The sequence below is a fragment of the Anolis sagrei genome, chromosome 2, assembly GCF_037176765.1.
Source record: "Anolis sagrei isolate rAnoSag1 chromosome 2, rAnoSag1.mat, whole genome shotgun sequence".
Classification (NCBI taxonomy): domain Eukaryota; kingdom Metazoa; phylum Chordata; class Lepidosauria; order Squamata; family Dactyloidae; genus Anolis; species Anolis sagrei.
The window spans coordinates 27,685,510-27,706,994 of record NC_090022.1 but is presented as its reverse complement, the minus strand read 5'-3'; the positions used below and the strand labels follow the sequence as shown (position 1 = coordinate 27,706,994).

General features: G+C 42.1%; 1 protein-coding gene across 7 annotated transcripts in view; it reads right to left on the bottom strand.

Annotated features, from left to right (window-relative positions):
* Positions 1–278: 278 nt before the first annotated feature.
* Positions 279–21,485, bottom strand: part of CCDC71 (coiled-coil domain containing 71) — a 44,673-nt gene continuing 23,466 nt past the window's right edge. For all 7 annotated transcript variants that reach the window (XM_067463428.1, XM_060766514.2, XM_067463427.1 and 4 more), the window contains one exon: positions 279–3,119. In XM_067463428.1, coding sequence (XP_067319529.1) covers positions 1,880–3,058 — 1,179 coding nt within the window. In that variant the 5' untranslated portion in view covers positions 3,059–3,119 and the 3' untranslated portion in view covers positions 279–1,879. The remainder of the gene's footprint in view (positions 3,120–21,485) is intronic.

The window sequence follows — 21,485 nt, the reverse complement described above, 5'->3', positions numbered from 1 at the left end:
CCACTGCCTAACATCCCAAGTCATGTAAACTCTAAAGCAGGCATTGGCAGACTTGGGTCCTCCAGGTGTTTTGGACTTCAACTCCCACAAGTCCTAACAGCTGGTAGGCTGTTAGGAATTATGGAAGTTGAAGTCCAACACACCTGGAGGGCCCAAGTTTGCCCATGCCCGCTCTAAAGCAACAATTTCATTGGGTTACCATAAAGACCAAATTCTTTTAAACAGTTGGAAAGGTTTGAAGGTTATTTTAGTACAACACAGAAACCTGAACACCAGAGTGTAGAAATAGAGGTTTTATTAACCAAATACCTCAACAGATCATCTACTAGCATACCTAAACCAGTGTAAATGCTGTGTTTTCTGTTCAAAATTATTCTGGGAACAGCAGCTTTAACAAGAATGGAGGATCTCCAGCACACTCTTCAACACCTTCACAGAACTATTGTTCTGACGGTTAACTAGATTGGCAAAACAAGCTTAGGTTTGCAAACGTGACACAACAACAGTAGACTCTTGAAATACTGAAGATGCTAGCAAGTATATGTTTATGAAACCTCAATGTATTTAGAACAGAAACCTTTGTTGAGACAAATTTAGCTTCCCTTTTGCAACACAGGACAAGAATCACATTAAGTCACTTCAAAAACAACCCCAAGAACCTCTTGCTGCTACTGCTAGAACAGTAGCACCTACAACCCAGACTGTTCAGACACAACCAATACATTCAAAAGCCCAATGTCCACAAGTCAGACATACTAAAAAGTCTGACAGGGGAAATGTTTAACAATTGCACTGAAATGCATTATTTGCCAGTTAACATGTCCTTATGCTCTTGGACAGCCACAGGTTCATTTTTAACTTAAGAGTAAAGAAGAAAACAAGAGCCAGTGCCATCTGATTTGGTAAATGTTACCCTTAGGAGGCAAGTATATGGAAGAGCACAAGACACTAGCCGGCAGCTGAATTCATAGAGAGGCACCAAGTTGTGGGGAAGGTTTCCTGTTTCTTGGCAGAAATCTAAAGGGCCTCTTCTCTGCCCACTTGAGGCATTCTTGCCACCTTCTCAAAAAGGTCTCTACATTTGGGATAAACGTCCTTTTTCATCTGCCATGGCTTCATGGCCTATTTTAATATTTCCTGGCAAGGAAAGAGTGGGGAATATGAGAGAAAACACACCTGTTCTGTACTCTCTTTGCATTGACTTGGAGGGCTCCTCCAGCTGGTCTATGAGCTTTAGCCCAAGCCAGGTATGAGGCTGCTTTAGCAGCTTCAGACAAGCGCCAGTGACTAGTAGGGAAGAGGGTGCCCTTCAGGTCTGAAGAGAAGAGAAGCAACACTGAAGAGAAGCAAATGGCTCTGGGGAAAGGATAAGAGGAAGAACACTTCTGAACCCAGTTCTATAGAAAGGGGCCATGAAGGAGACAGGTTCACATTCTAACAGCCCTTGGGCAATATGTGTACATAAATCAATAGATATTTATATTTAATAATAAGTATATAAAATAGGATTAAAATAAATCATAGTAGATTTACAGGTTGAAAAAAGGAAAAGAAAATCACAGCACAGCAATATCCCTAGTGTCCCACATCCCAGATGTACACTCTTATCAGGTTTACAAAAGCGCCATAGAAAAGTGTCTCAGAAGAAAGCTAGTGTTCTGCTCTGCCTTCCTCTATGTGAAGAACAACTCCAGAATTTCTAAACAGAGTTTTATAATCCACCAATTGACCAGCTCTGCATATTTTTTCCTCCACTGCTAGCCTATGGACCAATAGCCCAATGGCTGCAGACATGGACATCCCTCTCATCACCCAGTCTCAACAGACCTGAAGTTGATCTGCTCATCCTTATACGATGGCTCCCCCTCAGCAAAGCAACTCAAGGGACACTGTGAGAATGAGGCAGTGGTTGAATTCTAATAACAGGGGACAGGTTCACTCTAAGGATTCTCTGTGCTCTCCTCCTCAATTCGTCATCAGAGGAGCTGTTCACCTTGATGGCCTGGAATTTCAGCAGGTTTAATGTTTTCGAAGCCAGCTCCACTTGACTGGGAGATGGAACAGAACTCGGTTTCTTCCTGCATGGCAATTCCTTTCTCTCCTCCCCTTTTTTCCTTTTCTGCCCAACAGTCTCTTGAAGGCTGCTCTCTCCTCTCCACTCTGTTTTGTCTACTGATGGCTCCTTATTTCTAGTAGCTGCCGTGCTACAGCTTTGGGAGGGGCTTCCGGAAATTCTGCCATTTAGGATTCCAGAGGCTTTGCAGGCATTGCTTTCCCTCAGTATCCCACCCTTTGGTCCTTTCATAAGGCTCACAGTCAGAGAAGTAGAGTCCGGCACTTTCTTTATTATATGCCTATAATCTTTCGAGTCCAGTTGGTTGGCCTTGATTGTGGCAGACTGCCTGGATGCGCTAGCTGCCTTGAGGAGCTTAAGGTCTGAAGGAGATATCCCAAGGTGCCCCTCTTTACATTTTGACTCCAGGCAGGATGCTGTTGCTTTTATAGGGACCAAGGCCTCCAGCACAACAGACAACCTCATTGCTGGGTACACACCAGGGTACATGTTGGCAGGGAAACCCATTGCTGAGGCTCTTGAAGTGCCTGAACGTGTCCGTTTCAGTGAGTTCAACAGGAGGTTTGTAGCATTCCTATTCTTGGATAATGGCCTGGCAGAGTTTTTAGAAGAACTTACTATAATACCTGCTAAGTGAGAAGATGCTTTGGCCATTGTTCCCATGTTTCTGGCAGGAACCTTAGCAGACTCTGAAATAGGGGCAGTTGTTGAAGTGTCCTGGGCACTGCCTTTTTTTTGGCTGGGCATCCTGGCTGTGCATGAGCTGTACCCATACACGTCTTTACTCCTTAGAATAGTGGGCTGGTATCCTTCTTCCCTGAGCCCTTGAAGAAAAGCTACTAGCTGGGTCTCTGTGTCAGACAGATCTTTAGACATGGGGTTGAACACCCTGAGAGCTTCTTCCAAGGCTTTCTGTCCTGCAGAGGAGATCCTTGACCAGGAATGGACAGCTTTTTCTTCCGCATTGTCCGCCTCAACATTCATGGCATTAGGCTGGCAGGAGCTTCTAACAGGTCCAAGCCACTTGGAAGTCAACACAGGTCACCTCAAATGAAAAGGGGGAAAAAGCAGTTAACTTACAACCCAATAAACATTTGCCTTCAAAATATTTTTCTTAGTGAAATCTCTAAAAATGTTATCTAGAATCGCACAGTCACAATATAGTATGGCCTTCAATTTGTCTGTACTATTCTACTTCAATTATGCATGCCTTTGGGGATTATCTGAAAAAATGGGATCAATCATTTGTAGCAGGGACCAAGCATTCTGAAGATATGGTGCCACACGTTTTTTCTCTAACAATGGATTCCAATTTGGTTTTGGTCTAAATTCAAAATATCGAGTTGCTTATAAAACTCCACAGAACCTAGAACTGGATAAAGTATCTTTTCCTACACAATTTGGTTTTGGTCTTAATTCAAAATGTTGAGTTGTTTATAAAACTCCACAGAACTTAGAACTGGATAAAGTATCTTTTCCTACATGCATCTGCCTGAAGATTTACATTTACAAAAACCCTCCAAACGTGAAGTTTGGAAAACAGATGCAAAATAGGACACTGGCCACCAGTTTAAAATCACAAGTGGTGAAAACTGCTGTGACAGATATAGATATCCTCTGTAAGAGTTTTTTTTTTATTGTGTCAGAAGCAAATTGAGAATATACTGCAAGTCGCTTCTAGTATGAGAGAACTGGCCATCTACAAAGGCGTTGCCCAGGGGATGCCTAGATGTGTTATCATCCTGTGAGAGGCTTCTCTCATGTCCTCATGTGGGAAGCTGGGGCTGACAGACGGGAGATCACCCCATCTCATTAATTCAAACCACCGACCTTCAGATCTTCAGGTCAGCATTCAGCCGGCACAAGGGTTTAACCCATTGTGCCACCATGGCGATAAAACCACCTGACAGCCAAGGAAACACAAGGAAGGATTATCTTATAGTAGTTGCCCCTCCTTTCCCTAAGCTCCTTTCCCATTAAGGCTTTATATTTTTTTAAAGAGTGATGGTATTTCATGTGTACATTATGGGAATTAGCACTATATTCACAGTTAATGGCCCCATGTAGGCTTTGTTGATGAGTCGGATGTAAGTCGGATGTCTGTAACTTGGGGACTGCCTGTATAGCTTTGTTGTTCTTATTCCAGGGGTCCCCAAACCTTTTGAACAGAGGGCAGGGTCACAGTCCCGCAAACTGTTGGGGGGCCGGATTATAATTTGAAAAAAAACATGAATGAATTCCTATGCACTCTGCACATATATTATTTGCAGTGCAACCCCCACCCCCAAATAATAAAAAAAGACCCACACTTCTATATAAATAAAAATGTAATGTTTGTTTGTAGGATTAGCAGAACTCAAAAACCACTGGACGAATTGACACCAATTTTAGACACAAGACACCTAACAACCCAATATATGTCCTTCACTCAAAAAAAATGATTTTGTCATTTGGGAGTTGTAGTTGCTGGGATTTATAGTTCACCTACAATCAAAGAGTATTCTGAACCCCACCAACGATGGAATTGAACCAAACTTGGCACACATTTCTCCCATGACCAACTGAAAATAGTGGAAGGGTTTGGTGGGCAGTGTCCTTTGGTTTTGGAGTTGTAGTTCACCAACATTCAGAGATCATTGTGGACACAAACAATGATGGATCTGGACCAAACTTGGCACTGATATTCCATATGCCCAAATGTGAACACTTGTGGAGTATGGGGAAAATAGAATCTTGACGTTTGAGAGTTGTAGTTGCTGGGATTTATAGTTCACCTACAATCAAAGAGCATTCTGAACACCATCAACGGTGGAACTGAACCAAACTTGGCACACAGTTCTCCCATGACCAATGGAAAATATTGGAAGGGTTTGGTGGGCAGTGTCCTTTGGTTTTGGAGTTGTAGTTTACCTGCCTCCTTGGAGACCAGAGCGGCCGGAGCAGAGGGTTCCTGCGAAGGCCGGGTGGGCGTGGCCAGAGAACGCCAGAGAACGCCTGGCCTGGCCATGGCCACCCGGCCCCGCTCCGGCCTTCGCAGGAACCCTCTGCTCCGGCCGCTCTGGTCTCCAAGGAGGCAGGTAAACTACAAAAGGCTTCTCCCTCCCACACGAGCATAAGGGCCGGAGCAGAGGGTTCCCACGATGGGCGGAGCGGCGCGCGGGCCGGAGAAATGCCCTCGGCGGGCCACATACGGCCCGCGGGCCGTAGTTTGGGGACCCCTGTCTTATTCTGTGGTGAGATCACTAACTTTCTCATGTGTCAAATTATGTGTCGCCATATGAAACATATGAGTCAAATCTGTCCTCAATATAAGGTATGCAGAAACTGCCTAGTAAAATATTGATGACCTCTCAGGTCAAACTGGAAGGGGACAACTAAGCCACAACCCCATACAAGCTTACTACAGCATGAATGATTGATGAAGTCTTCTGCCAACAGTTGACCAAACAGGCACAGAGAAGAGATGTAGTAGTCATGGGCGATTTCAACTATCCCGATATTTGCTGGAAAACAAACTCGGCCAAGAGTACAAAGTCCAACAAATTCCTCGCTTGCCTTGCAGACAATTTCATGGTCCAGAAGGTAGAAGAGGCAACAAGGGGATTGGCTACTCTTGATCTCATCCTAACAAATGTGGAGGACCTGATCGATGTGGTTGAAGTGGTAGGATCCTTAGGGGCAAGTGACCATGTGCTCCTGCAATTTGAGGTACAAAGAAAGGCCGAAACTAAGACAAGTCAAACCCGCATTTTGGACTTTAGGAAAGCTGGTTTCCAAAAAATGAAGGAAACACTGAGCAGCATTCCGTGGACACAGATACTAAAAGACAAGGGAGTTACGGATGGATGGGAGTTTCTCAAGAGTGAAATACTCAAGGCGCAGTTGCAAACCGTGCCAACAAAAAGAAAAAATAGGACAAGTGCAAAGAAGCCAGAATGGATGTCCAAAGAACTTCTAACTGTGCTGAGACACAAAAGAGACATGCACAAGAACTGGAAAAAGGGAGAAATCACCAAAGAAGAATTCAAACAAATAGCCAACAGCTATAGGGAAAAGGTCCACAAGGCTAAAGCACAAAACGAGCTCAGGCTTGCCAGGGACATTAAAAACAATAAAAAGGGATTCTTTTCTTATGTCAGTAGAAAAAGGAAAAACAAGGAGGCGATAGGGCCTCTTCGAGGAGAAGATGGGGCAATGCTGACAGGGGATAGGGAAAAGGCAGAACTACTAAATACCTTCTTTGCCTCGGTCTTCTCACAAAAAGAAAGTCATCTTCAACCTCAGCAAGACGGAGTGGATGAGGGATTTGAGGACATCCAACTCCAAATTGGGAAACAAGTCGTACAGGAATACCTGGCCGCTCTAAATGAGTTCAAGTCCCCAGGGCCAGATCAACTACACCCAAGAGTATTGAAGGAACTAGCGGATGTCATTTCGGAACCATTGGCAACCATCTTTGAGAGTTCTTGGAGAACGGGAGAAGTTCCAGCAGATTGGAGGAGGGCCAATGTGGTCCCAATCTTCAAGAAGGGAAAAAAGGATGACCCAAACAACTACCGTCCGGTCAGCCTCACGTCAATACCAGGCAAGATTCTGGAAAAGATTGTTAAAGAAGTGGTCTGCAAACACTTAGAAACAAATGCGGTCATTGCTAATAGTCAACATGGATTTATCAAAAACAAGTCATGCCAGACTAATCTGATCTCTTTCTTCGATAGAGCTACAAGCTGGGTAGATGCGGGAAATGCCGTGGATGTAGCGTACCTGGATTTCAGTAAGGCCTTCGACAAGGTCCCCCATGACCTTCTGGCAAGGAAACTAGTCCAATGTGGGCTAGGCAAAACTACGGTGAGGTGGATCTGTAATTGGTTAAATGGACGAACCCAGGGGGTGCTCACCAATGCTTCCTCTTCATCCTGGAAAGAAGTGACGAGCGGAGTGCCGCAGGGTTCCGTCCTGGGCCCGGTCCTGTTCAGCATCTTTATTAATGACTTAGATGAAGGGTTAGAAGGCAGGATCATCAAGTTTGCAGACGACACCAAATTGGGAGGGATAGCCAATACTCCGGAGGACAGGAGCAGGATTCAAAACGATCTTGACAGATTAGAGAGATGGGCCAAAACTAACAAAATGAAGTTCAACAGTGACAAATGCAAGATACTCCACTTTGGCAGGAAAAACGAAATGCAAAGATACAGAATGGGGGATGCCTGGCTCGAGAGCAGTACGTGTGAAAAAGATCTTGGAGTCCTCGTGGACAACAAGTTAAACATGAGCCAACAATGTGATGTGGCGGCAAAAAAAGCCAATGGGATTTTGGCCTGCATCAATAGGAGCATAGTGTCTAGATCTAAGGAAGTAATGCTACCCCTCTATTCTGCTTTGGTTAGACCACATCTGGAATATTGTGTCCAATTCTGGGCACCACAATTCAAGAGAGATATTGACAAGCTGGAATGTGTCCAGAGGAGAGCGACTAAAATGATAAAAGGTCTGGAGAACAAGCCCTATGAGGAGCGGCTTAAGGAGCTGGGCATGTTTAGCCTGAAGAAGAGAAGGCTGAGAGGGGATATGATAGCCATGTATAAATATGTGAGAGGAAGCCACAGGGAGGAGGGAGCAAGCTTGTTTTCTGCTTCCCTAGGACGCGGAACAATGGCTTCAAACTACAAGAGAGGAGATTCCATCTGAACATGAGGAAGAACTTCCTGACTGTGAGAGCCGTTCAGCAGTGGAACTCTCTGCCCCGGAGTGTGGTGGAGGCTCCTTCTTTGGAAGCTTTTAAACAGAGGCTGGATGGCCATCTGTCAGGGGTGATTTGAATGCAATATTCCTGCTTCTTGGCAGGGGGTTGGACTGGATGGCCCATGAGGTCTCTTCCAACTCTTTGATTCTATGATTCTATGATGCTATGAATGCAAGAAAAACCTTTCAATAGTAACTTGCTCCCTGTGATAATTAAAACATAAGAATTCCCCAAAAGAGCTGAAGAACCTGAAGAATTTTGTAGATTAACATCATTAATCAAAATTAAGGTTATGTGTGAAATAAAAAATGGGGTATACAGAACAATCTATAGGAATGGGACAAGTAGACATTCAGAAAGGTTAGCTGATTGGAAAGGAGATCACTTCAAGGCATGAATGTAGGCAAAGACAATGAAGCACGCCATATGCCCAATCTTTAACCTAACTTCTTTTCTTTGGTTTGTAAATGACACATCTGACCATAACTGAAATACTGGTTTGTCCACATTTACATGACAACCTACTTTATGCTAAACACACTGATGCTGCAATGTATAAAAGTCTTAGTAACACATATACCCACATTAGAAACACATACTATGCACTATAACTACAACCTTATGCAAAATATATTTTGCAAAGTTGTTATGTGGTTTTCCATCTATGTCAGCATCCAATATAATTTGCTTTTCTTCATAGCTCTCTACAGTCTTTCCCCCAAATTCCCCCTGCCCTCGCATCTAAACACAATTTGTGACTTTTGTTTCTTCCAATTCCAATTCATCAAACTTTTCTATCTCAATTGATACACCTTGTGACTGGAGTTAATTGACCAAAACACAAGACATCGTTTCCATTTAAACACTTCCCCAAATTTTACCTTTTATGAAAAGTTGTTGGCATACTCCAAAGACAGGGAATCCACAGCTTTCCTGATTTCTTTGGATGGCAACCTCCATCATCCTTCACTAGCTAGGCCGACTGCCGCTTTTGGGACTTACAGTCCAACAACATTTCAAGAGCTGTAGCTGTTTACCCCAGTTTGATACCACAGTCCTCTACATCAGAGTGAGGGACATTTGGCCCTTCACATGTCTAACTGCAACTGGATGTGCTGGCCAGGGTTTGACAAAGGCCTTCTTCCCAGTGCTTATAGACTACCACTGCCACCAACCAGGACAGTCAATGGTGTGGAATGCTGGGGAATGCAGTCCAACAAGATCTGGAGGACTGCATGATATCCACTCCTCCCTACATAAAGTAATTTTAAGTATGATTCACTTTATTCTTTCCTTGTTTACTTGAGTAAATTCCGATGGCCAAGTGTAGTTTACCTTACTTCACAAGACATCATGTTCAATGATAGTACTACATTAAAAGCTATACAGGCAGTCACTAAGTTACAGACATCTGCCTTATATCCGACTTAAGTACGGAGGTGCGACAAAATCCAATCTACCCCTTGGAAGGGAAATTCACTCCTGAAAGGGTTATCATGGGGGAAAGGTGTCTCCACTGAAGCTTTCCCACCAATCCTTGTTTCAGCAACAAGCCATCCCCCCCCCCCCCCAAATTCAATTATAACAGGGATAAAAACTGAGGGAAAATCTGAACAGGGCACTGACAGCAAAACAAACACCACAGGAGTGTTAACCCTTCCATATGGTATCCAAATGTGTGTGTGTGTGGAGTTAAACTTAAAAATTGTATCTGTTCTGAGTTACATATACAAATTCAACTTAAGAACAAATCTACAGAACCTATCTTGCCTGTAACTCATGGACTGCCTGTACTTTGTTTACTATATACACTCACGTAATTTTAATCGAACAACATGGATCAACTTATCCAAGGATCAATGTGAGTGAGAGGAACAGTGAACCAAAGTGACTTCATTTTGTTAGTCTGCCAGTAGAGGGTGTCAGAGAAGGCACATTATCAACTTCTATTCAAAGGTGCAGCCTGCCTCCCCTAAAAGGTAGCTTATTTTAGTGTTACACAGCTTATTTTAGGAAATAGCTGTGGTCGGCCAGTGTGGTCGGTCAGTTACTGAGAAATGTATGCAATATATGCTATGCTACTATATATGGGGAGTTGTTTACTGAAAAGGAAACTTTGTGGTAAGCTCCTTCCTAAAGATGTTTATACTAAGCGAAATGTTTGCTTAACGCTTGCAATGTAATGCTCGTAATGCCTAAATAAGGATAAAGGGGAACCTTAAGTTGTCAACAAGTAAGGTATATAAGCCCCAGTCGGGGTGGACGGCTTGGTATCGCATACTGTGTTATGCTGTCTGTCCGCCTTTCTGTTGCGCAATATGAATAAACTGTGTTTTGCTTCTTAACTGTTTGGACTCTTGCTTCTGATCCATAGCAGACTGGTAACTACAAGAAAGGAGATTCCATCTGAACATGAGGAAGAACTTCCTGACTGTGAGAGCTGTTCAGCAGTGGAACTCTCTGCCCCAGAGTGTGGTGGAGGCTCCTTCTTTGGAGGATTTTAAACAGAGGCTCAATGGTCATCTGTCAGGAGTGCTTTGAATGCAATATTCCTTCTTCTTGGCAGGGGGTTGGACTGGATGGCCCATGAGGTCTCTTCCAACACTATGATTCTATGATTCTAAGATCCCGGAGGGTCAGGGACCCCGTTCCCTTACATGAGTACTGTAACTCAACAAAAAAAAAAGGAACTACCCCTTTCCTGAATACCATTGCAAAAAGGTAAGAGAGCTCAGACTGTCCCAGGAGGATCTAATATTAAATGGGAAATGGAAATGGAGGCCCTTTAGCACTTTTTTTCCACAGGTCACATAAAAATCCATAATTTATTCATCCAAAAAAGTGTATTCAAAACTGATCAACTGCATTGCAAATGAAAGTGTCACTGCCGGCTACACAGATAAGATGGGGTAAAAAAGTAGGTCATGCCAGTGTTGAATAAGCCTTGGAGGTTGAGGAACTACATAAACTTATCATACCAAAATTAAAATTCATTGCAATTAATACATCTGTACATCTGATTTCATCATTTTATGGTGACCAGAAGGTATGATCAGTGGTGGAACTACTGGCATCACAACTTTATCATCCTTAAAATGGTAAAAGAATTCAAATGTCAAATTGGGAGTGAAAGTAAAGAACATCTAAGTGAGTTGGTCACGAGAAGAGATTTTTAAAAAGAATACATTTTATAAGGCACATTATTAAATTGAATAAATTTTTATAAACGACATTGTAGATAATATCTGACTCCATAAAATATTTATTTATTTATTTATTTATTTATGGCATTTCTATCCCGTCCTTTACACCTCCGAAGAGGTACTCAGGGCGGCTTACGGTAGGCAGCCATTAGATACTAAAAACAATACATTAAAACACACTGTTACAATTGACACAATTAAAGCAGTTTGCCGGTTCAAAACATAATCCAAATTAGTCCATTGCAGTCCACGAAGACATTTTCTTCCCAGTTGATCAATTTTCTGCACAAACACTTGATCCCAAAGCCAGGATTTGAGTTTATTTCTGGAAGGTCAGGAGGGAGGGGTGGATCTAATATCATTGGGGAGAGAGTTCTACAGTTCCACAAATATCATCTCTACACTACATATTTATTTAAAGGGAATGATAAGAACAATGAATTAGTGGGGGGGGGGGGGGGAGAGAGAAACCAGCAGCATATTTTAGACTGATTTCATTTCTCTGAAGAAATGTGTTTTGTTATTTGTGCAGTTTTGAAGACTTCAGAAGTGTGCCATAGTAACATCCTTATTCATATCTCCACTAATGGGTTGGGATAACAACTATTTCTCTTTGTAATCTTCCTTTGAATGTTTTCATTTTTTTGTTCAAGAACTGCTACTTGTTAAGTCAGAGAGTTGATGCCACTCACATAACTTTTGAGCAAGCATTCGCAGATGTAGTGTAACAGGCTAATTTAGATCCACAGAACGATTGGACGATGCGACTGGAAAATGATTTTTTGCAATGAGACGCTGAGGACTTGTGTTTTATTGGTTTTTATTGGTTTTATTGTTTTTATATGGTATATACTATATGTTAATGTTTTAACTATATTTTATGTTGTTGGGGGCATTTAATTATGCGGATTGTAAACCGTCTTGAGTCGCCTTAGGGCTGAGAAAGGCGGTATATAATAAATATGGTAAATAAATAAAGTATGCGTAGTTGCCAAGGATGTGGAAAAGCAGGTACAAATGATGGATATGGAACACATGATCAAGTTGAAATAAAAAAAGACACTGGAAATAATACACTGAAAAACTATATAAAAGAGATGAAACAATAAAGAAGACTTTAAAAAAGAGATGTGCCTACAATTTCAGAAAGAAAAGTAGAAGATGCTCTCAAAATCCTTGGGAGAAATGTATCATCATGAACAAATAGTATACCAATAGAGCTGTTTCAAGTTACAGAGAAGGAATTGATCCAAAAATCTAAACAATACATAGTCCCCAAGAAAGGGAACACTTGCATAGCCATTTGGATTACTTTACTCATCTTCCAGCCAAGGTAAGCAATGCTTGAAAATTTTAAGTCAAGCACTTGTACTATTTATGAAAAAAGAAATACCAGATCCTAAAGCTGGGCTCATAAAAGGAAGAGGCACTAGGGACCGTATGACAAATAAATATTGGAAAATGAATTGCACCAAAGAATTTCAGTAGAAAATTAATCTGTATTCAAAATATACAACAAAGTCTTTACATCATGAGATCATGAACTAAAAGAAATGGGGATGCCACAACATTAGATTGTCCTCATGTATAACCTATTCTTCGGACAAGGAGAAACTGTCACCAAACAAAATGATTTTCATTTGCTAGGGAATCAGCAGAGTTTGCATTTCATCATTGTTTATTAAACAAACACACATGAGCGTGCGTATATACTACGTTCCCGCGTCTGGTGGGGACGAGGGACAGCGCCTTCTCTGTGGTGGCCCCCCGACTCTGGAACTCTCTCCCCAAGGACATCAGACAAACCCCTACACTGTCTGTCTTTCGGAAGAGCCTGAAGTTGGTTTAAAAAGTTGTCAGTTGGTGGCTGAATGAACCAGAGGATGGTTGATCCTAATTATGTGGAGTTGGTCACCGGATGAGTTTAAAGATGATTAGTCCTAAAGAGGTGGGACGTGACCAAAAAGTTTAAGCTCCTGACAGGTTGTCAGGAAGTGAAAGGCTACATTAAATAGTGAGCCAGGTGTTTACTCTCCAATGTGGAATCGTTAGGGGTTGGAAAAAGCCCAACTGAAAATTCTGTGATAGTTAGGGAGGCTGCTGGAAGCAGTCTAGGAAAGTTAGTGAGTGAGTTAAGGTCTAAAAAGAAAAAGCTGAGGAACAGCTGAGAAATTGGTTAAAGAAGCAAGCTAAATATAAGTTGAAACCTGTTTATATGTATCCAGGTAACTGTCTTTTATGAAGAAGTGAATAGTTTGAGAGAAGTGAGGAGGAGCTGAGGAGCCTTCTAATCAAGATGAAAGAAGAAAGCGCAAAAGCTGAGTTGCAACTTGAACTCATTTAGAGCGGCCAGGTATTCCTGGACGACTTGTTTCCCAATTTGGGGTTGGATGTCCTCTAATCCCTCATCCACTCCATCTTGCTGAGGTTGAAGGTGACCTTCTTTTTGCGAGTAGACCGAGGCAAAGAAGGCATTAAGTAGTTCTGCCTTTTCCCTACCCCCTGTCAGCATTGCCCCGTCTTCTCCTCGAAGAGGACCTATCACCTCCTTGTTTTTCCTTTTCCTTGTTTTTAATGTCCCTGGCAAGCCTGAGCTCGTTTTGTGCTTTAGCCTTGCGGACCTTTTCCCTACAGGTGTTGGCTATTTGTTTGAATTCTTCTTTGGTGATTTCTCCCTTTTTCCACTTCTTGTGCATGTCTCTTTTGTGTTTTAGCACAGTTAGAAGTTCTTTGGACATCCATTCTGGCTTCTTTGCACTTGTCCTATTTTTTCTCTTTGTTGGCACAGTTTGCAATTATGCCTTGAGTATTTCACTATTGAGAAATTACCATCTATCCGTAACTCCCTTATCTTTTAGTATCTGTGTCCACGGAATGCTGCTCAGCGTTTCCTTCATTTTTTGGAAATCGGCTCTCCTAAAGTCCAAAATGCGGGTTTGACTTGTCTTAGTTTTGGCCTTCCTTTGTACCTCAATTGCAGGAGCACATGGTCACTTGCCCCTAAGGATCCGACCACTTCAACCGCATCGATCAGGTCCTGCGCATTTGTTAGGATGAGATCAAGAGTAGCCAACCCCCTTGTTGCCTCTTCTACCTTCTGGACCATGAAATTGTCTGCAAAGCAAGCGAGGAATTTGTTGGACCTTGTACTCTTGGCCGTGTTTTCCAGAAAATATCGGGATAATTGAAATTGCCCATGACTACTACATCTCTTCTCTGTGCCTGTTTGGTCAACTGTTGGCAGAAGACTTCATCTAGTTCTTCCTCCTGGCTTGGAGGTCTGTAGTAGACGCCTACAATGAGATCTTTTTGAGTCCCAGTTCCCTTGATTCTTATCCAGATGCTTTCAAGCTGGTTTCCCGGATTACTGTCTTGCATCTCTTCTGCAGCATAAGAGTTTTTGACATATAAGGCTACTCCGCCTCCTCTCCCCTTTGTTTGGTTTCTGTGAAAGAGGTTATAGCCCTCGATGTCTACATTCCAGCGATAGGAGTCATCCCACCAGGTTTCAGTGATGCCCATGATATCATATTTGTGGTGTTGTGCTAAAAGTTGGAGTTCATCTTGTTTATTTCCCATGCTCTGTGCATTAGTGTAAAGACATGTGAGCCCCTGAGATCTTCCCTTGAGCTGTTTAATTGGGATTATAGTGCTTTTGGTACTTGGTCCTCGTATTTGTGCAGCCCTCCGTTTAGCCTTCTGGCGGTTCCCTGACATTGTGGGTAAAGTAGTGTTCGCAAGGCTGTTGTCCCCCTCCCCCGGTGGACCTAGTTTAAAGTGCGCCTAATGAAATTTGCGAGTCTGTGAGCAAAAAGGTGTTTTCCTACTTGTGTGAGATGTACCCCATCCCTTGTCAGTAGGCCATCCTCCTGGAAAAGCAGGCCATGGTCGAGGAAGCCAAAGTGTTCCTCCTGACATCATTTTCTAAGTCAGTCATTCACCTGTACTATTTTTCTGGCCCTTGTAGGACCGTGTCTTACAACTGGGAGGAGGGATGAAAAGACCACCTGTACATTAGATTGTTTTAGCTTTGTTCCAAGAGCTCGAAAATCATTTATGATCTTTTGAAAAGTATGCCTAGCAGTATCATTGGTTCCTACATGAATCAACATGAGGGGGCGGCGGTGATGGGGCTTGAGGAGCCTGGTGAACCTCTGAGTGATATGGTGTATTTTTGCCCCCGGTGTATTTCTGCCTACTACCAAGACCTGTTTACTTTCAGGATTGACAGGGTCCCTTTTGTGCAATGTATTGTGTAGGTCCCTAGAAAAGTGATCCTGTTGATGTTATGTACTGATGATTTTAACCTGTTAACTGTTTAATTGCTTTTATGTATGTATGTATATTTGACATAGGCATCGAATTGTGCCTTCTCTTGTAAGCCGCCCTGAGTCCCCCCTCGGGGGTGAGAAGGGCAGGGTAGAAGTAACTGAAATAAATAAATAAATAAATAAATAAATAAATGTGAATTGTGTAGGTGTAAAGTGTTGTTCTCCTCCTCAACATCCCCGGTGCAATCGTCAAGGACAATCCATTGAGATTCGTCCAAGAGCCTATTCTCCTGTATGTGTTCCTGTTGCACCTGGTCTATGGCTGGGGATGGTACACCTGCATGATTGTGTAAGTGTGAATGTTGTGAAGTGTTGTCCCAGGCAGGGCTATCCCCCGCACACTGATCAAGGATGAGCCACTGATCAGTATCTAAGCCATTCTGGTCTTCCCCAATATGCTGTGTTTCTTGGTCAAGTGTTAGTTGTGTGAGAATTTGAAATCTATTGTGTAAGTGCAGCTGGGCAGAGATATTCTGAGGAGTCGTCCGGGTCCTATGTTTCTTTCTAAGGGTGACATGCCTCCTAGCATGAGGGTTGTCCATATCTGAGGTGATCTCCTCTTGAGCCTCCTCATAATGTTGGTGTGCTATGGGCTGCGTGTCTAGGACAGTGTGGTGTCTAAGAACAGCTCAAGTTCCTGAATGTCCTTAAGGGTCTTGATATGGTCCTCAAGTTGTTGGATCCTCTGTTCCATGTGAGTGATCTGTTTACACTTGGGGCAGATGTAATTGAGTAATTGTTGTGTGAAAAAGCTGAACATGCCACAGCTTGTGCATGGGACAGGAAGATTTTGTTTGTTCCATCTGCAGGCTGCTAATGACCTCCTCTTGGTGTGTGTTTTATGTTGTTGTCTGTATGCGGGGTGAAAGTGTAGGTTAGTGAGTGTGTGAGCTTTTATAGGGTAAACAGGAAGCAGCAATGACTCAGTCTGAGTCACTCTGAGTCACTATGAGAACAATGAGCCTTGCCCCGCCTCTCAAACAAAGCACTCAGCAGCTAATTTTAAAAACACACTCAGTAGCTAATTTTAAAAACACACTCAGCAGCTAATTTTAAAAACACACTCAGCAGCTAATTTTAAAAACACACTCAGTAGCTAATTTTAAAAACACACTCAGCAGCTAATTTTAAAAACACACTCAGATTCCTAGTGCCCCCTAAGACAAGGCTTACCTGAAGCAAAAGAGAACAAAATGACTTCTTGCTTCCTCAACTTCTGTGGGAGCACAACTGCCCCTTGAGTTCAGACACTGGCTTTTATAGGGTAAACAGGAAGCAGCAATGACTCAGTCTGAGTCACTATGAGTCACTCTGAGAACAATGGGCCTTGCCCCGCCTCTCAAACAAAGCACTCAGCAGCTAATTTTAAAAACACACTCAGGTTCCTAGTGCCCCCTAAGACAAGGCGTATCTGAAGCAGAAGGGAACAAAATGGCTTCTTGGATAGTAGAGGCCAAGATGAAGTACTTTGGCCACATCATGAGAAGACAGGAAAGCTTAGAGAAGACAATGATGCTGGGGAAAATGGAAGGAAAAGGGATGGGGAGAAAAAGGGCAAGATGATGGATGGCATCTTTGAAGTGACTGTATTGACCTAGAAGGAGCCGGGGGTGGTGACGGCTGACAGGGAGCTCTGGCGTGGACTGGTCCATGAGGTCACGAAGAGTCGGAAATGACTGAACGAATGAACAACAACAACCACTAAGCATATACAATAAGAATTATACAAATAAAAAGATAAAGTTTCATCTGCAAGCAAGGTCTATCTCTCAATCTCTCAGAGAACTCAGTCAGTCTCTGTGCTATTGCGTTTAAAATGGTGGCAGTGGCAAGCAGTAGGAAGATGGAATAAAAGGTCCCTCTGTCCTGCCTATAGATTTGTTTGAAGATTTGTTTGTTTTGTCAGCTATTTCGTTTCACCTTCACGCCTAGGAACAGTCAATCTAGTGACATCACAAAGGGCCCCTGGATTATGACTTACCAACAGTGTTTGTGGTATACACAGACAGAGATACAGACATACTTTCACACACACACAGCATATATGGGAAATGGGATTATGTGGAAATTAGCAATTTAAGATACGAAAATGACATCATATTACTTCCCGAAAATAGAAATGATATGGAATGACTCTGGGGGAAAGTTTGGGAAGACGGTGCAACAGTACAGATGGAAACAAAAATAACAGCCACACATAATCCACATGTTAGCAATAACCGAAAACAGCAAAGTACATGAAGTCAAGAGAACCAAAATCTACAGCCGTTCTTTAAACATGAATCCATAAACTAGAAAACAGGAGCTTTTTCCAAGGCAAACCCTGACAGGAACAAAGACATGAACCAGAACAGGAAACCTGAATCATGAACTTGAGAGAAACATCAAGAAAACCATTCTTTAACAACGTTATCTCCTCAGAACTAGAAGCCCAAACCACATAATTTAAGCACGACCAGGTGTCCGTGAGATCATGACGAACATCCTGGGCCCTCAAAGTTTTATCTTGGATTCTCTGAGAATATCGCATTTGTCTATTTCTCACTCCTTCCCAATGTAGAACTAATCTAGTTTCCCAAGAAAGCTCGTCATCGGGCCAAGGCTGTTTCACAAGGAACTTGAACTTTCAGAAAAATCCTCAGCCAGTTGCTGAGCTACAACACTAGATAACTAAAGCGAGTGATGAAGATGTTGAAAAAGTTAATGATTTTCCATACTGTATCTTAGTCATTAATAAAAATGGAGACTGCAGTCAAGAAACTGGAAGAAGATTAAGACATGGAAACGCAGGTATGAAAAAATTTCAAAAGATCCTAAAAATCAGAGTAATCCAGGTCATGATACTTCATGTCTATGTATGGATGTGAACAATGGACAGTGAAGAGAATCCTCCCATTTCAAATGTTGTACAGATACCGAGGATTGCAAAAAAGATAAAATTAAAACAAGTCTGAACTCTTGCTAGAAGCAAATATAACAATTGAGAGCATCATATTTTGGACACATGATGAGACACCATGACTCATTGGGAAAAAAAATGATGAAAGGGAAAGTGGAACAGTATGTATGAAAAGGGGAGCGCCACATTGTTGATAAATTAATTCACTCAAGGATGCCATGATTCTGAATTACAAAGTTGTTGATGATGGGGCTCTTGGAGGTCTCTCACTCAGTACAAACTCAAGTCAAATTAAAAGAAATAAACAACAATAAAGATCTGTAGATAATTGTTGTGGGTATGGCGAAGGAGATGCAGATATTTATTATATATTTTGGTCATGAGTAATGATGAAAAATGTGGACACTTTAGAGGACATAAAAATAAATATTGTTTTGCTATGGAAAAAGAATCATAGAATCAGGAGATATAAGCCTTCTATACTTACTTCTATACTTCTATATTTTTCTAAGAACAGGGGAAAGGTCTCTATTGCACAAAATTAGAATGGATAACGGCACAGTTAATATGGAAAAGCTGGTGAGTTTCAATAGAATCTGAGAAGGCAGCACAAAAGTTGTCTTTACATCTTACTAGCATATATTCCAGTTTTGCCGGTATGTTAAGGAACCACTGCCTGCCTGAGTTCTCCTTTCTCCAGCTCTAAGAAGACCTACCTCACAATGTCTCCATGACAACACTGTGGTAACAGTGGAAGGCTCTTTGTGACTCTTTTTCTCTTCCTGTTTCCCTTATACACTTCCCTCTCTCTTTCCTCCCCCTTTCCCCCTTGCTTTCTCATATATATCTAATCCTATCTTTACCTTCCTTCCTTCCATCCATTCATCTTCCCTTCTTTTTCACTTTCTACTTTTTTTCTTCCCTTCCCATCATACCTTGTCCCTTTTCCTTTCTCTTCCATTTTTCTCCCCCTCTGTCTCTTCCATCTCCCTCCCTTCCCTCATACCTTTCCCCCTTATCTTTCTTTTCATTCCTTCCTTTTTCTCCTTCTTTCCTTCCCCCCATACACGTCACCTAGCAACAGTCAATACCTTCATTCCCATTATCTCCCAGTCACATGACAGAGGGCCCTTTGCCTAGCAACAGTCAACCATCTTTATTCCTTTTCTTGTGCTCTGGGCCTGAATGGAGTGGAATTTATATTCCACCCTATCTCCCCCAAGTTCCTTCAGGGACATAGGGTGGAATATAAATATCATCATCATCATCATCATTTGAAACACAACAAGATGAGTCCACAGCAGACACTCTGCTGGCTGTTGTATTGGATCACATGTCAGACACTTTCCACGTCGAGATATGTTATTTTAATGCTTTTGTATGTGTATGGTATAATATGTTTCGGCATTGAATGTTTGCCATTTATATGTTGTGCTCCACCCTGAGTCCCCTTTGGAGTGAGAAGGGCGGAATATAAATGCTTCAAATAAATAAATAAATAAATGTTCATTCTCTGTAACTTTATCGGGCTTGTGATCCCACAAGTTCTTTGTCGCAGGCAGATGGTATTTGTGGCCCAAGTTCCAATTAATCATCTAAACAACGTTGTGCCTCTGCTTGTAGTCTGTCTGCGCAATCTTCTTGCAGCTGCTGAGGATGCCATCTATTGTTCCATCTGCTTCCTTGCAGAGTCTACATTTGGGATCTGTTGTCGACTTTTCAATTCTAGCTTTGATTGCATTGGTTCGAATGGCTTGTTCTTGGGCTGCCAGAATCAGGCCCTCAGTCTCCTTTTTCAGAGTTCCATTTGTGAGCCACAGCCATGTTTTTTCTCTGTCAATTTGGCTCTCAATTTTTGCCAGAAACTGTCCATGGAGTGCCTTCTTTTGCCAGTTTTCTTTTCTCATCTGGATTGTGTTTTTACGGTATTCACTCTTTGTCTTTTGCACTTTAAGCAGTTTATTACTATTGACTTCCCTCAATGTTGGTTCCTGACTGCCTTTCACATAATCTGCCAGTGCATGGTTTCTCTTCTCCTACTTGCAGAAGCCCTCTGCCTCCTGATTTTCTGGGCAGGTAAAGTCTGTCAACATCACTATGCAGGTGTAATGAGTAGTGGATTGTCATAAGTTTTCTTGTTTTTCGGTCCAGATCATCCAGCTCTGCTTGTGTCCAGTTCACAATCCCAGCAGTGTATCTAATGACGGGGATGGCCCAGGTGTTGATAGTATTGATCGTATTTCCGCCATTTAATTTTCTCTTCAAAACCTTTCTGGCTGTTTGGATATATTCTTTGCTGACCACATTTTTCACTTGCCCATGCTTGATATTGTCCAACTGTAGTATGCCCAGATATTTATAGACTTCAGGCTGATTGCACTTTACGGTTTGTCCGTTTGGCATCTCTATTCCCTCATTGTGTGTAATTTTCCCTTTCTTTAATGCCACTGTGGCACATTTGTCTAGGCCAAACTCCATACTGATGTCAGCGCTGAAGATTCTGAGTGTGTTGGTCAGTGACTCGATTTCAGTTTCTGATTTTCCGTAAAGCTTTAGATCATCCATGTACAGTAAGTGGGTGAATTTCTTGCTGTTTGGTAGCCTACGTTTGTTTTCTGTAGAATTACTGACAGTGGGATCATTGCAATGATGAACAGCAGTGGTGACAATGAGTCACCTTAGAAAATTCTTCTCTTGATGTTAACAGTTCCATAGCTTTCGTTGCCCACAAACAACTCAGTTTTCCATTGTTTCATTGCATTTTCAGTGAACTTTCTAATATTTTCACAAACCCTGATGACATCTAGACATTTGATAATCCAACAATGTGGCAGGGAGTTAAATGCTTTTTTGTAATCAATCCAAGTTGTATAGAGGTCTGTTTTGCGGCTTTTGCAATTCTCCAGTATCATTTTGTCAATTAGGAGCTGATCTTTCGTGCCCCTACTTCTTCTTTTATTGCCTTTTTGTTCTACTGGCAAGATGTTGTTTTCCTCCAAATAATCCTTAGAGGAAATTATTATTATTATTATTATTATTATTATTATTATTATTATTAGTTCAACCCCTCAATTGTTTAAAGTTGGGTTATCAAGGGTTTGTATTAGAGCTTTGCAAAAATCCAGAGGTGGGTTGTAACTCATAAGTGATTCAGTAAATCTGTACTTACAACCCACGTTACGAAGCCAGGACCACATTGGGCGGAAATGAATTAAAACAGCCATTTATTGAC